The 16,260-nt window shown below is 52.6% G+C and overlaps 1 protein-coding gene across 1 annotated transcript in view; it reads right to left on the bottom strand.

Annotated features, from left to right (window-relative positions):
• LOC137422422 (phospholipid-transporting ATPase IC-like) overlaps positions 1 to 16,260 on the bottom strand; it is a 312,955-nt gene that overhangs the window by 184,160 nt on the left and 112,535 nt on the right. The window contains 1 exon segment of the mRNA XM_068109179.2: positions 12,791 to 12,956. Coding sequence (XP_067965280.2) covers positions 12,791 to 12,956 — 166 coding nt within the window.

Genomic DNA, 16,260 nt, shown 5'->3' with positions numbered 1-16,260 from the left:
AGAGCAAAGATGGAGTGATCAGGAGGAACCAGAAGAAGTAAAGAGCAAAGACGGAGTGATCAGGAGGAACCAGAAGAAGTAAAGAGCAAAGTTGGAGTGATCAGGAAGAACCAGAAGAAGTAAAGAGCAAAGATGGAGAGATCAGGAGGAACCAGAAGAAGTAAAGAGCAAAGATGGAGAGATCAGGAGGAACCAGAAGAAGTAAAGAGCAAAGTTGGAGTGATCAGGAGGAACCAGAAGAAGTAAAGAGCAAAGTTGGAGTGATCAGGAAGATCCAGAAGAAGTAAAGAGCAAAGATGGAGTGATCAGGAGGAACCAGAAGAAGTAAAGAGCAAACATGGAGTGATCAGGAGGAACCAGAAGAAGTAAAGAGCAAAGATGGAGTGATCAGGAGGAACCAGAAGAAGTAAAGAGCAAAGATGGAGTGATCAGGAGGAACCAGAAGAAGTAAAGAGCAAAGTTGGAGTGATCAGGAGGAAGCAGAAGAAGTAAAGAGCAAAGTTGGAGTGATCAGGAGGAACCAGAAGAAGTAAAGAGCAAAGTTGGAGTGATCAGGAAGAACCCGAAGAAGTAAAGAGCAAAGATGGAGTGATCAGGAGGAACCAGAAGAAGTAAAGAGCAAAGATGGAGTGATCAGGAGGAACCAGAAGAAGTAAAGAGCAAAGTTGGAGTGATCAGGAGGAAGCAGAAGAAGTAAAGAGCAAAGTTGGAGTGATCAGGAGGAACCAGAAGAAGTAAAGAGCAAAGTTGGAGCGATCAGGAGGAAGCAGAAGAAGTAAAGAGCAAAGTTGGAGTGATCAGGAGGAACCAGAAGAAGTAAAGAGCAAAGATAGAGTCATCAGGAGGAACCAGAAGAAGTAAAGAGCAAAGATGGAGTCATCAGAAGGAACCAGAAGAAGTAAAGAGCAAATATTGAGTCATCAGGAGGAACCAGAAGAAGTAAAGAGCAAAAATGGAGTCATCAGGAGGAACCAGAAGAAGTAAAGAGCAAAGATGGAGTGATCAGGAGGAACCAGAAGAAGTAAAGAGCAAAGATGGAGTGATCAGGAGGAACCAGAAGAAGTATAGAGCCAAGATTGAGTCATCAGGAGGAACCAGAAGAAGTAAAGAGCAAAGATGGAGTCATCAGAAGGAACCAGAAGAAGTAAAGAGCAAAGATTGAGTCATCAGGAGGAACCAGAAGAAGTAAAGAGCAAAAATGGAGTCATCAGGAGGAACCAGAAGAAGTAAAGAGCAAAGATTGAGTGATCAGGCAGAACCAGAAGAAGTAAAGAGCAAAGATGGAGTCATCAGGAGGAACCAGAAGAAGTAAAGAGCAAAGATTGAGTCAACAGGAGGAACCAGAAGAAGTAAAGAGCAAAGATGGAGTCATCAGGAGGAACCAGAAGAAGTAAAGAGCAAAGATTGAGTGATCAGGAGGAACCAGAAGAAGTAAAGAGCAAAGTTGGAGTGATCAGGAAGAACCTGGATAGGATTCGGGTTTCAGCTGTACTCCTCAACACTCAAACTCATCCAGGCGCAGCCAAGTTAACTTTCCAGAAAAACCTCTTGCAAAAATCTTGGTAACTTTAGGTAATTCTTTTATTCACTTCTCCTTAGACAGATAAATCCAGCGAAAAAGTAAGAATTAGAACGAATAAAGAGAAATGTGGAAAAAATAAAAAATAAATGTGAAAGGACCAAAGAACAAAGATGTCGAGAAGAACCCGGATGAAGGGATTTCAGAGGTTACTCCCCAGGCTCAAACGCAAGGACAGGTACAAGCTACCAGAGGTCTGTCTGTCAGGACTGAAGCATGAGGCCTATATGTACTTTCATCTTGACATGGCTCCTATCGGCATCGATATCTGATGATCCTTTTATTAGTCGCTTTGGTCATTTTACACTGAAGGGAAAATTTATAGGGAGGGCATGGTGAGTGTGAATCATGGTTTTTAGGTGAACATTGTGGGTGGAGTCAGGCCAGCTGTCCAACCAATGTGTGGGTCGGAATGTTACACACAGACAGACAACCGTATTGTTACAGTGAACCTTGGATTTAAAGGACCAATAGGGGGGAAGTGGTGCCCGTTAGTGCTGAAAGTCCGTTAAATCTAATGGTTATTTTTGAATGGGAATAAACTCCCCACTGTACATAACGGACATTATTAAACAGTTATACAGTACATGATTGTAATAAAACACTCAAAATAATAAATAAACAGAAATTAAATAAGTATATGCTGTACTTTAATGTACTCAGAATTTGTGGTTCATTGAAGTGGGTTTTGTGGTGATCGATAGTGGTGACTCAGCTAGAATACTTCTATTCTGAGTCGGAGCGAAGAGGCTGAGGAGGTGAATGTTCCAGAGGCTGAGGAGGTGAATGTTCCAGAGGCTGAGGAGGTGAATGTTCCAGAGGCTGAGGAGGTGAATGTTCCAGAGGCTGAGGAGGTGAATGTTCCAGAGGCTGAGGAGGTGAATGTTCCAGAGGCTGAGGAGGTGAATGTTCCAGAGGCTGAGGAGGTGAATGTTCCAGAGGCTGAGGAGGTGAATGTTCCAGAAGCGGAGGAGGTGAATGTTCCAGAGGCTGAGGAGGTGAATGTTCCAGAGGCTGAGGAGGTGAATGTTCCAGAGGCTGAGGAGGTGAAAGTTCCAGAGGCTGAGGAGGTGAATGTTCCAGAAGCTGAGGAGGTGAATGTTCCAGAGGCTGAGGAGGTGAATGTTCCAGAGGCTGAGGAGATGAATGTTCCAGAGGCTGAGGAGGTGAATGTTCCAGAGGCTGAGGAGGTGAATGTTCCAGAGGCTGAGGAGGTGAATGTTCCAGAGGCTGAGGAGGTGAATGTTCCAGATGCTGAGGAGGTGAATGTTCCAGAGGCTGAGGAGGTGAATGTTCCAGAGGCTGAGGAGGTGAATGTTCCAGAGGCTGAGGAGATGAATGTTCCAGAGGCTGAGGAGGTGAATGTTCCAGAGGCTGAGGAGGTGAATGTTCCAGAGGCTGAGGAGGTGAATGTTCCAGAGGCTGAGGAGGTGAATGTTCCAGATGCTGAGGAGGTGAATGTTTCAGATGCTGAGGAGGTGAATGTTCCAGAGGCTGAGGAGGTGAATGTTCCAGAGGTTGAGGAGGTGAATGTTCCAGAGGCTGAGGAGGTGAATGTTCCAGAGGCTGAGGAGGTGAATGTTCCAGAGGCTGAGGAGGTGAATGTTCCAGATGCTGAGGACGTGAATGTTCCAGAGGCTGAGGAGGTGAATATTCCAGAGGTTGAGGAGGTGAATGTTCCAGAGGCTGAGGAGGTGAATGTTCCAGAGGCTGAGGAGGTGAATGTTCCAGAGGCTGAGGAGGTGAATGTTCCAGAGGCTGAGCAGGTGAATGTTCCAGAGGCTGAGGAGGTGAATGTTCCAGAGGCTGAGGAGGTGAATGTTCCAGAGGCTGAGGAGTGGAATGTTCTCGAGGCTGAGGAGTGGAATGTTCCAGAGGCTGAGGAGGTCAATGTTCCAGAGGCTGAGGAGGTGAATGTTCCAGAGGCTGAGGAGGTGAATGTTCCAGAGGCTGAGGAGTGGAATGTTCTCGAGGCTGAGGAGGTCAATGTTCCAGAGGCTGAGGAGGTGAATGTTCCAGAGGCTGAGGAGGTGAATGTTCCAGAGGCTGAGGAGGTGAATGTTCCAGATGCTGAGGAGGTGAATGTTCCAGAGGCTGAGGAGGTGAATGTTCCAGAGGTTGAGGAGGTGAATGTTCCAGAGACTGAGGAGGTGAATGTTCCAGAGGCTGAGGAGGTGAATGTTCCAGAGGCTGAGGAGGTGAATGTTCCAGAGGCTGAGGAGGTGAATGTTCCAGAGGCTGAGGAGGTGAATGTTCCAGAGGCTGAGGAGGTGAATGTTCCAGAGGCTGAGCAGGTGAATGTTCCAGAGGCTGAGCAGGTGAATGTTCCAGAGGCTAAGCAGTTGAATGTTCCAGAGGCTGAGCAGGTGAATGTTCCAGAGGCTGAGCAGGTGAATGTTCCAGAGGCTGAGGAGGTGAATGTTCCAGAGGCTGAGGAGGTGAATTTTCCAGAGGCTGAGCAGGTGAATGTTCCAGAGGCTGAGGAGGTGAATGTTCCAGAGGCTGAGGAGGTGAATGTTCCAGAGGCGGAGGAGGTGAATGTTCCAGAGGCGGAGGAGGTGAATGTTCCAGAGGCTGAGGAGGTGAATGTTCCAGAGGCTGAGGAGGTGAATGTTCCAGAGGCTGAGGAGGTGAATGTTCCAGAGGCTGAGGAGGTGAATGTTCCAGAGGCTGAGGAGGTGAATGTTCCAGATGCTGAGGAGGTGAATGTTCCAGAGGCTGAGGACGTGAATGTTCCAGAGGCTGAGGAGGTGAATGTTCCAGAGGTTGAGGAGGTGAATGTTCCAGAGGCTGAGGAGGTGAATGTTCCAGAGGCTGAGGAGGTGAATGTTCCAGAGGCTGAGGAGGTGAATGTTCCTGAGGCTGAGGAGGTGAATGTTCCAGAGGCTGAGGAGGTGAATGTTCCAGAGGCTGAGGAGGTGAATGTTCCAGAGGCTGAGGAGGTGAATGTTCCAGAGGCTGAGGAGGTGAATGTTCCAGAGGCTGAGGAGGTGAATGTTCCAGAGGCTGAGGAGGTGAATGTTCCTGAGGCTGAGGAGGTGAATGTTCCAGAGGCTGAGGAGGTGAATGTTCCAGAGGCTGAGGAGGTGAATGTTCCAGAGGCTGAGGAGGTGAATGTTCCAGAGGCTGAGGAGGTGAATGTTCCAGAGGCTGAGGAGGTGAATGTTCCAGAGGCTGAGGAGGTGAATGTTCCAGAGGCTGAGGAGGTGAATGTTCCAGAGGCTGAGGAGGTGAATGTTCCAGAGGCTGAGCAGGTGAATGTTCCAGAGGCTGACGAGGTGAATGTTCCAGAGGCTGAGCAGGTGAATGTTCCAGAGACTGAGCAGGTGAATGTTCCAGAGGCTGAGGAGGTGAATGTTCCAGAGGCTGAGCAGGTGAATGTTCCAGAGGCTGAGGAGGTGAATGTTCCAGAGGCCGAGGAGGTGAATGTTCCAGAGGCTGAGGAGTGGAATGTTCTCGAGGCTGAGGAGGTCAATGTTCCAGAGGCTGAGGAGGTGAATGTTCCAGAGGCTGAGGAGGTGAATGTTCCAGAGGCTGAGGAGGTGAATGTTCCAGAGGCTGAGGAGGTGAATGTTCCAGAGGCTGAGGAGGTGAATGTTCCAGAGGCTGAGGAGGTGAATGTTCCAGAGGCTGAGGAGTGGAATGTTCTCGAGGCTGAGGAGGTCAATGTTCCAGAGGCTGAGGAGGTCAATGTTCCAGAGGCTGAGGAGGTGAATGTTCCAGATGCTGAGGAGGTGAATGTTCCAGAGGCTGAGGAGGTGAATGTTCCAGAGGTTGAGGAGGTGAATGTTCCAGAGGTTGAGGAGGTGAATGTTCCAGAGGTTGAGGAGGTGAATGTTCCAGAGGCTGAGGAGGTGAATGTTCCAGAGGCTGAGCAGGTGAATGTTCCAGAGGCTGAGCAGGTGAATGTTCCAGAGGCTAAGCAGTTGAATGTTCCAGAGGCTGAGCAGGTGAATGTTCCAGAGGCTGAGCAGGTGAATGTTCCAGAGGCTGAGGAGGTGAATGTTCCAGAGGCTGAGGAGGTGAATTTTCCAGAGGCTGAGCAGGTGAATGTTCCAGAGGCTGAGGAGGTGAATGTTCCAGAGGCTGAGGAGGTGAATGTTCCAGAGGCGGAGGAGGTGAATGTTCCAGAGGCGGAGGAGGTGAATGTTCCAGAGGCTGAGGAGGTGAATGTTCCAGAGGCTGAGGAGGTGAATGTTCCAGAGGCTGAGGAGGTGAATGTTCCAGAGGCTGAGGAGGTGAATGTTCCAGAGGCTGAGGAGGTGAATGTTCCAGAGGCTGAGGAGGTGAATGTTCCAGATGCTGAGGAGGTGAATGTTCCAGAGGCTGAGGACGTGAATGTTCCAGAGGCTGAGGAGGTGAATGTTCCAGAGGTTGAGGAGGTGAATGTTCCAGAGGCTGAGGAGGTGAATGTTCCAGAGGCTGAGGAGGTGAATGTTCCAGAGGCTGAGGAGGTGAATGTTCCTGAGGCTGAGGAGGTGAATGTTCCAGAGGCTGAGGAGGTGAATGTTCCAGAGGCTGAGGAGGTGAATGTTCCAGAGGCTGAGGAGGTGAATGTTCCAGAGGCTGAGGAGGTGAATGTTCCAGAGGCTGAGGAGGTGAATGTTCCTGAGGCTGAGGAGGTGAATGTTCCAGAGGCTGAGGAGGTGAATGTTCCAGAGGCTGAGGAGGTGAATGTTCCAGAGGCTGAGGAGGTGAATGTTCCAGAGGCTGAGGAGGTGAATGTTCCAGAGGCTGAGGAGGTGAATGTTCCAGAGGCTGAGGAGGTGAATGTTCCAGAGGCTGAGGAGGTGAATGTTCCAGAGGCTGAGGAGGTGAATGTTCCAGAGGCTGAGCAGGTGAATGTTCCAGAGGCTGACGAGGTGAATGTTCCAGAGGCTGAGCAGGTGAATGTTCCAGAGACTGAGCAGGTGAATGTTCCAGAGGCTGAGGAGGTGAATGTTCCAGAGGCTGAGCAGGTGAATGTTCCAGAGGCTGAGGAGGTGAATGTTCCAGAGGCCGAGGAGGTGAATGTTCCAGAGGCTGAGGAGTGGAATGTTCCCGAGGCTGAGGAGGTCAATGTTCCAGAGGCTGAGGAGGTGAATGTTCCAGAGGCTGAGGAGGTGAATGTTCCAGAGGCTGAGGAGGTGAATGTTCCAGAGGCTGAGGAGGTGAATGTTCCAGAGGCTGAGGAGGTGAATGTTCCAGAGGCTGAGGAGGTGAATGTTCCAGAGGCTGAGGAGTGGAATGTTCTCGAGGCTGAGGAGGTCAATGTTCCAGAGGCTGAGGAGGTCAATGTTCCAGAGGCTGAGGAGGTGAATGTTCCAGATGCTGAGGAGGTGAATGTTCCAGAGGCTGAGGAGGTGAATGTTCCAGAGGTTGAGGAGGTGAATGTTCCAGAGGTTGAGGAGGTGAATGTTCCAGAGGTTGAGGAGGTGAATGTTCCAGAGGTTGAGGAGGTGAATGTTCCAGAGGCTGAGGAGGTGAATGTTCCAGAGGCTGAGCAGGTGAATGTTCCAGAGGCTGAGCAGGTGAATGTTCCAGAGGCTGAGCAGGTGAATGTTCCAGAGGCTGAGCAGGTGAATGTTCCAGAGGCTGAGCAGGTGAATGTTCCAGAGGCTGAGCAGGTGAATGTTCCAGAGGCTGAGCAGGTGAATGTTCCAGAGGCTGAGCAGGTGAATGTTCCAGAGGCTGAGCAGGTGAATGTTCCAGAGGCTGAGCAGGTGAATGTTCCAGAGGCTGAGCAGGTGAATGTTCCAGAGGCTGAGCAGGTGAATGTTCCAGAGGCTGAGCAGGTGAATGTTCCAGAGGCTGAGCAGGTGAATGTTCCAGAGGCTGAGCAGGTGAATGTTCCAGAGGCTGAGCAGGTGAATGTTCCAGAGGCTGAGCAGGTGAATGTTCCAGAGGCTGAGCAGGTGAATGTTCCAGAGGCTGAGGAGGTGAATGTTCCAGAGGCTGAGGAGGTGAATGTTCCAGAGGCTGAGGAGGTGAATGTTCCAGAGGCTGAGGAGGTGAATGTTCCCTTAACCTCTTTGGAGAAGGTTCAGGTGCAGGTGAATCTGCACCGTTAGAGCTTTTGCTGTACATACTGTACATACTGTACATACTGTATATCTGTATAGCTGAACGCTATTATTGAAGTAGAAGGTGAAGAAGCACTGAACATTTTGTCAATTAAATCCGATATCCGTTAAATCGAGGTTTTACTGTCTATCGGTAATTTACATCAATTATTTGGACAGTGGGATTCGGAGTAGGCCTTGCAAACTTGCAGATGACCAAATTTGGAGGTATGGTCGATAGATATGAGGGAGGCAGGTGATCATCTTCAGGAAAGTCTCGATACTCTCATAGATTGGGTAAAAGATTTACAGATGCACAAGTTTTGTGCATTTTGTTCAATGAAGATATCATAACTGTGTCAATGGTTTCGCTGTAAAGATTGCAAATCGCAGATTGCAGGAAATGCAAATTGAACAAATCTCCCAATAGTTTATATGGGAGTAAGTGTGCGTTGTTCACATTTAGCCAAAATGCATGTGTGATGTTGTGGCGTACACGAAAGCCCACTGGCGTGGTGACATCATTCCGCGCATCAAGTGGGCGGCGGCCACGCCCGAGGGGTAGGCGTGGCCTCAGGATATAGACCGGGCGCGCAGCCCGGAGCGCGCCAGTGCTGCAGTGACCTCTTTGGAACAAAGAACTATAAACTTACCGTGTTGTCCGCTTCCTCCTTGGTAGCAAGTCACGCGCGTAGCACCGCGTGCTTCATTGGTGACCTCCGACATTCGAGTCAGCCGTCGCTGACTACCCGAAACCGCCGCAACAATGGCTACCAACGCGGTCTCCATCAAGCTCCCCGAATTCTGGGAGTCACAAGCCGAAGTTTGGTTCCTGCAGGCGGAAGCCCAGTTCCGACTTCGAGGCATCACCGTGGACGAGACCATGTACTGCCACGTGGTCGCCGCCCTCGGGCCCGGCACGGCCACCCGCGTCGTATCGGTCCTAAGGGATCCACCTGCCGACGGCAAGTACGAGGCGGTCAAGCGTCTCCTCCTCGCCACGTTCGGCCTTACGGTGGACGCACGGGCCGATCGCCTCTTGGACCTCCCCGAGATCGGGGACACGCGACCGTCGGTCCGTATGGACCATATGCTGGCGCTCATGGGCGATGAAACCCCGAACGCTCTATTCCAGGCGTTGTTTCGACGCCAGCTGCCAGCACGAGTCCGCCTCGCTTTGGCTGGTTCCGCGTTAACGGAACCCCATGCGCTCGCTGCTGAGGCCGACAAATACTACACGGCTTTGGATGCGCAGGCGAGTCTTGGCGCGGTTGCCGCTCCCGAGGCTCCCGAGGCGTTCCCCGATGCACAGCACCTCGTGTCCGCCGTCACGCCCCGCGCACCACCACCGCCGCCGCCGAAAACCGCGGCCTCCGACGCCGCAGCTGCCCGCCTGGTGTTTCTTCCACGCCAAGTTCGGCCACGAGGCTCGGCAGTGTCGCCCGCCGTGCTCATTCGGCAGGTCAGGAAACGGGCGAGCCGGCGCTCGGTGGCAATGGTGAGCGTCGGCAATTCAAACAGCCTTTTGTACATAATGGACACCTTGTCCGGGTGCCGTTACCTGTGCGATACGGGAGCGCAGGTGAGTGTCGTTCCTGCCGGTACGTCCGACAAGCACACCGCAGGCCGAGGTCCCGGGCTGCTTGCGGCCAATGGTACGTCTATACGCACGTATGGAAAACGCTGTCTCTCCCTACGGTTCGGAGGTCAGGTTTTCCGTTGGTCGTTCGTTATGGCCGACGTGCCCATGGCACTGCTCAGCGCGGACTTCTTATGTGCTAATGGATTACTGGTCGATGTAAAGCGCAGAAGGCTTGTCCAGGCTGAGACGTTCAGCTCGCTCGCGTGTGCGCTGCCCGCCTCGTTGAGCAGCTCACAGAGCGGCTCACCAAGCGGCTCGCCGAGCGGCTTGCTGAGCGGTTCCTTTCCTGCCAGGTTCATCTGTACGCTTCCGGCAGCGGACGAATTCGCCCGCCTCCTCACGGGTTTCCCGGCCCTCACGTGGCCCACCTTCGTGGTGGGGACCGTCAAGCACGGGGTGAAACATCACATCCCCACCGCCGGGCCACCGGTCTACGCCCGGGCACGCCGCCTTGAGCCGACGAAGCTCGCCGTAGCTAAAGCGGAGTTCGCTACGCTGGAGCGGCTCAGCATCGTGCTGCGCTCCGATAGCGCGTGGGCGTCCCTGCTCCACATCGTGCCCAAGCCCGGCGGGGGATGGCGACAGTGCGGGGACTACCGGCGCCTCAATGATGCCACCACCCCCGACCGCTACCCCGTCCCCCACATCCAGGACTTCTCCGCCCGGTTGGCGGGGATGTCCTTCTTTTCAAAGGTGGACCTCGTATGCGGCTACCATCAGGTCCCTGTCAGGCCGGAGGACATCCCGAAGACGGCTGTCATCACACCGTTCGGGCTTTTCGAATTTCTTCGGATGCCCTTCGGTTTGAAAAATGCACCTCAGGCGTTCCAGCGCCTCATGGACAGCATCTTGCGCGGCTTGGATTTTTTGTACGTCTACCTGGATGACATCCTCGTCGCCAGCGCGTCCCGCGAAGAGCACCTTCGTCACCTCCGCACGCTCTTCGAATGTCTGGGCCAGCACGGCCTGATCGTGAACCCCGCCAAGTGCCGGTTCGGTGTCGCTGAAATCGACTTTTTGGGGCACCGCGTCACCAGGCACGGGGCCGTCCCCCTACCGGCCAAGGTGGAGGCGGTGAAGGGGTTTCCGCGCCCCTGCAAGATCAAGGGGCTCCAGGAGTTCCTGGGCATGGTAAACTTTTACCATCGGTTCCTGCCCCGCATCGCCCAGCTCCTGCGCCCCTTGCACGAGGCCCTCCGGGGGAAGCCGGGCAAAGGCGACGTTACCTGGACCGAGCAGATGCACGCGGCGTTCTCGGGCGCGAAGCTCACCTTGGCCAACGCCACCATGCTCGCGCACCCGGTGCCCAATGCACCGATCGCCCTCACCACCGACGCCTCGGACTACGCGGTGGGCGCGGTGCACGAGCAATGGGTGCGTGGAGCTTGGCAACCGCTGGCGTTCTTCAGCCGGCAGCTTCGCCCGCTCGAACGCCGGTACAGTACCTTCGACCGCGAGTTGCTTGGGCTTCACCTGGTGGTCAGGCACTTCCGCCATCTGCTCGAGGGCCGTGCTTTCACGGCCTTCGTCGACCACAAGCTGCTGGTTTTCGCGATGGGCAAGGTCGCCGAGCCGTGGTCGGCCCGGCAACAGCGTCACCTCGCGGTCGTGTCCGAGTACACGATGGACATCCGACATGTCGCGGGAAAGGACAACCCGGTGGCCGACTGCCTTTCCCGGGCCGTCGCGCACGCAGTCCACCTTGGCATCGACTATGCCCGGATGGCGGCGGACCAGGCCGCCGACCCCGGGATCCAGGCCCTGCGGACCGCCATCACGGGCCTCCGCGTCACCAAGTTGCCCTTCGACGGCACGGGCATGGCCCTCGTTTGCGACGTCTCCCTCGGGCGGCCTCGCCCCATCGTGCCCACAGGCTGGCAGCGCCAGGTTTTTGACGCCATCCACGGCCTGTCCCACCCGGGCGCGAAGGCCTCCCAGAGGTTGGTCGCCGACAAGTTTGTCTGGCATGGCCTCCAGAAGGCCGTCCGCGGCTGGACCAGGACGTGCCTCGCTTGCCAGCGCGCGAAGGTGCACCGGCACACCCAGGCCCCCTTGGCCCCGTTTACGGTGCCGGAACGTCGGTTCGACCACGTGCACGTGGACCTAGTGGGACCTCTGCCCCCCTCGCGGGGTTTCAACCATGTCCTTACCATGGTGGACCGCACCACCCGGTGGCCGGAGGCCGTGCCTTTGGCGGCGACGTCGGCGGCAGACGTCGCGCAGGCGTTCATCGCCACCTGGGTCGCCCGGTTCGGCGCCCCCTCGGACATCTCGTCCGACCGCGGCCCCCAGTTCACCTCGGAGCTCTGGGCCACGGTCGCGCGGGGGCTCGGGGTCCAGCTGCACCGAAACACGGCCTACCACCCCCAGGCCAACGGCCTGTGCGAGCGATTCCACCGCTCGTTGAAGGCCGCGCTTGGGGCCACCCTCCGCGACGGCGGTTGGGTCGACAGGCTCCCCTGGCTCCTGCTGGGCCTCCGGACGGCGCCCAAGGAGGACCTGCGCGCATCCGCGGCAGAGTTGGTCTTTGGACAACCGCTGCGGGTGCCGGGCGAGTTCCTCCCCGACCCCACGGCACCTTGGTCCGCGGTGCAGGAGCGTTCTGCGCTGCAGGAGACCGCCCGGAGGTTCGCCCCGGTGCCGACAGCGCACCACGGGCACCCTCCTACACACGTCGCCCCGGAGCTTCGCACCGCGGAGTACGTCTCCGTCCGGCACGACGCCCACCGGACAACACTGCGGCCCCCGTACGACGGGCCTTTCCGCGTGCTGGAGACCGGGGTGAAACATTTCACCCTGGACATCGGCGGCACTCCTGACCGGGTCTCCATAGACCGCCTCAAGCCGGCCCACCTCGACGTGGACCACCCACCGCCGGTGGCTCGGCCCCCGCATTGGGGCCGCCCCCCTGCGGGCGGACCCCCGGCACCGCCCAGCACCGCAGGCACGCCGCCCCCCGGTCCGGCACCCATCCCGGGTACAGCCGGGGGCATCCCACCTGGCATCCCTGCACCCCGGACGCCGCCGGTCGCCAGAGGGCGCTTCGGCCGGGTCATCCGTTTGCCCCGCAAACTGGCCCTCCAGGTGCGCGGGAATTCTGGGGGGGCGCGTGTGGCGTACACGAAAGCCCACTGGCGTGGTGACATCATTCCGCGCACCAAGTGGGCGGCGGCCACGCCCGAGGGGTAGGCGTGGCCTCAGGATATACACCGGGCGCGCAGCCCGGAACGCGCCAGTGCTACAGTGACCTCTTTGGAATAAATAACTATAAACTTACCGCGTTGTCCGCTTCCTCCTTGGTAGCAAGTCACGCGCGTAGCACCGCGTGCTTCAATGTCACATTTGTTTTACAGCCAATCACAGACAGCATTGGCTATTAATCGGGTTTTCTTCACACAAGGATGCAAAGCACAAATAATTACATAATGGTCAAATGTAGTAATTCTCAGGTTTGAAATGTACCCTACCTGTATCGTTAAATAACTACCGGTAATTACTGTACATCAGATAAGACAAAAGGCCCAGTACCTTGAGTTTCTTCGACCATGACGGTGTGGCAGAGCGCAAGAAGCCGGAAGAACTCACAAGCTCCAGCATCGTGCTCTTTCACCATCAGGTCCACGAGTCTTTGGTCACAGAACTGAAACTTGGGATCCGCTTTGTCGTTCCAATCCCAGCTGACCATCTTCTCTGTCTGAAAGAGAAAGAGTCAGGGTATCGATGTAACACCAAAGATGACGATAAATCATAATAACCAACTTGTCAATCTCCCAAATGAACATAAACAACTTTTACCTGAGCGTGCGCAGTTTTTACAGGTCCGTTCCTAATTTCACCTGCACACAAAGAATCACATTAATTATTCGCTTATTATTCGCTTAATATGGACAAAAATGTTAACAAGAGGATAATGTCAGACTTTTACACATTCGGAAGCAATAACTATGAATAACTAGATGGTATTCATGGAATACTTACCCTGCCCAGTCAACTTATTACGAGCCAACTCTTCTGTTTTTGAACATTTTTTTTCTTTGATCCAATATGGCTGCCAGACCACGTGAGCGATGACATCAATTTATATTCTCTAATATAATTGTTGCATAGATCACGCTCAATACATTTAAAACTGATCAGACAAAGCGTTGTCCCTGTCGAATTATGACGTCATAATTATGGCACCAATGACGTCATCATTAACAACACCTATTCCCCATATGGAGTTCTTTACAATGAGCCATGTTTCAATTTTTTCCATGCAGCGGTTTTGCAGATATAGAGGTGCAACATTTTTCGGTTTTTCCAAGATGGCGCCTGTACCACATGACCCATGACGTCATGATTACCATTAAAATATTCGAAAGGAGGAGGCGCTCCTATGGTGAAAATTTCATGTCCATCAGACCAACATTTGATGAAATTTTTAAAATAATGATTGGATAAGTGTTGTACTTGTTGGATTATGACGTAATAACGAAGGCAATGATGACATCATCATTAACATATCTTATTCCCCAAGGGGAATACTTGACAATAAGCCAGGTCTCAATTTTTTTCCATGGAGTGGATTCAGAGATGTGGAGGTGCGAAGTTTTTCCAAGATGGCGGCTGTACCACGTGACCTATGACGTCATAATAATCATAAAATATTCCACAGGTGGAGCCGCTCCTATGGTGAAAATTTCATCTCAATTGGAGCAACGGTTGCCGAGAAAATGAATTTTTAAAATGCAGATATGCACGGCACACGTATGTACGCAACTGAATGCTGGACGCCACTTTTCGCTTCGCGAGCGCAGGGTAACTAGAGAGTTCATAGAACATGTTACCAAGCATCGTGCTGAATCACCACTATGTAACTGTGCAGTGTTTAAGTATATAATTAAATTTCAATAAAATCATGATTTTAAACATCGTTAAAAATATTCCGCAAGTTTAGCGCCATGAAACGGTCCAATACACCGCCCTATATAACTTGTCCAAGTACTATGAAACGGTCCTATGCACTGCCCTATATAACTTGTCCAAGTACTATGAAACAGTCCGATACACCGCCCTATATAACTTGTCCAAGTACTATGAAACAGTCCGATACACCACCCTATATAACTTGTCCAAATACTATGAAACGGTCCTATACACTGCCCTATATAACTTGTCCCAGTACTACCAAATTGGAGGTTATCAGAAGTATTATGAGGAGATTTTGTTCTACAGGGTTCTGGTACATCATAAAATTTAAATAAAGGTGTATAAATAAATAAATGCTGCGTTATACCACCGTTTTACCCAGTGTCTATGACACCACCGTATCTAACACATTACATTAGTTCTTCGTGCCTGCTGTTTGTGTCCTTTATAACGTCGTTTAAAACAGTACGTTTCACGTTTTTGGGGGGGTTTCTTGGTATACAACATCGAGGCTTGTGAAAGAGCTAACATTAATCACACAAAAAAGTCAAACCGACACATAAAACATATAATAAGGGGAGCGGTAGACAAGATGGAGAGAGAGGGGGAATGACAAAACACAACATTTGAGAGCAGGGACATTGAGAGATCTGTGGGAGGGAGAGGGCTTCCCGAGTAAAGGTTTGGCCAGTTGGATGAACTGGCCAAAGGTTCCCTAGTGAGTGAGTGTAAGGCCCTCGGAGTTAGCTTCATCGCGGGAGATACCAATGATCCTGAAAGCTTTGGTTTCAATAGCGTGAGCACCAGCCTAGAGGGGAGAGCAGTATTCCATTGAGCTGCAGATTAAAGCCTTGGAAGTGGTGAGGATCTCAGGTGTGCCAAGGAAGGACTTTGCACGGCGGAGGATGCCCAGTCGACGACTGGCTTTGGAGGCCAGCTTTGAAATGTGGTTTTCCCAAGAAAGATCATGGCAGATAGTGAGACCTAAAAGCTTGAGTGACAGAACTTCTTGGAGAGGATTGTTGAGAAAGAAGATGGGAGGGTTGTCCATTCGGTCTTTTCGGAGAGACATAGTGAGAGTATGAGATTTGTCAGGATTTCAGATGAAGATTATTTCAAGTTTTTAGATGAAATGGCTGAAGGTTCCCTCATGACAATGTTTCAGATGAACTAGCTGAAGGTTCCCTCGTAACAAGTTTTCAGATGAACAGGCTGAAGGTTCCCTCATGACAAGGTTTCAGATGAAATGGGTGAAGGTTCCCTCATGGCAAGTTTTCAGATGAACTGCCTGAAGGTTCCCTCGTGACAAAGTTTCGGATGAAATGGCCGAAGGTTCTCTCATGACAAGGTTTCGGATGAACTAGCCGAAGGTTCCCTCATGACAAGGTTTCGGATGAACTGGCAGAAGGTTCCCTCGTGTCAAGGTTTCAGATGAACTGGACAAAGGTTCCCCCGTGACAAGGTTTCAGATGAACTGGCCAAAGGTACCCCCGTGACAAGGTTTCAGGTGAACTGGCCGAAGTTTCCTTCATGACAAGGTTTCAGATGAACTGGTTGAAATTTCCCTCGTGACAAGGTTTCGGATGACTGGCCAAATGTTCCCTCGTGACAAGGTTTTGGCTGAACTGGCCAAAGGTTCCCTTGCGACAAGGTTTCAGATGAAACGGCTGAAGGTTCCCTCGTGACAACATTTCGGATGAACTTGCTGAAGGTTCCCTTGTGACAACATTTCAGATGAACTTGCTGAAGGTTCCCTTGTGACAAGGTTTCGGATGAACTTGCTGAAGGTTTCCTCATGACAAGGTTTCGGATGAACTGGCCGAAGGTTCCCTTGTGACAAGGTGTCGGATGAACTGTCCGAAGGTTCCCTCGTGACAATGTTTCGGATGAACTGGCCGAAGGTTCCTTCGTAACAAGGTTTTGGATGAACTGGCCAAAGGTTCCCTAGTGACAAGGTTTCGCATGAACTAGCCACAGAATCCTTTGTGACAAGGGTTCAGATGAACTGGCCGAAGGTTCCCTCGTAACAAGGTTTTGGATGAACTGGCCAAAGGTTCCCTAGTGACAAGGTTTCGGATGAACTAGCC

This window comes from Myxine glutinosa, chromosome 2 (assembly GCF_964187855.1).
Source record: "Myxine glutinosa chromosome 2, kmMyxGlut1.1, whole genome shotgun sequence".
Classification (NCBI taxonomy): domain Eukaryota; kingdom Metazoa; phylum Chordata; class Myxini; order Myxiniformes; family Myxinidae; genus Myxine; species Myxine glutinosa.
This window is presented reverse-complemented; position numbering and strand designations above follow the sequence as displayed.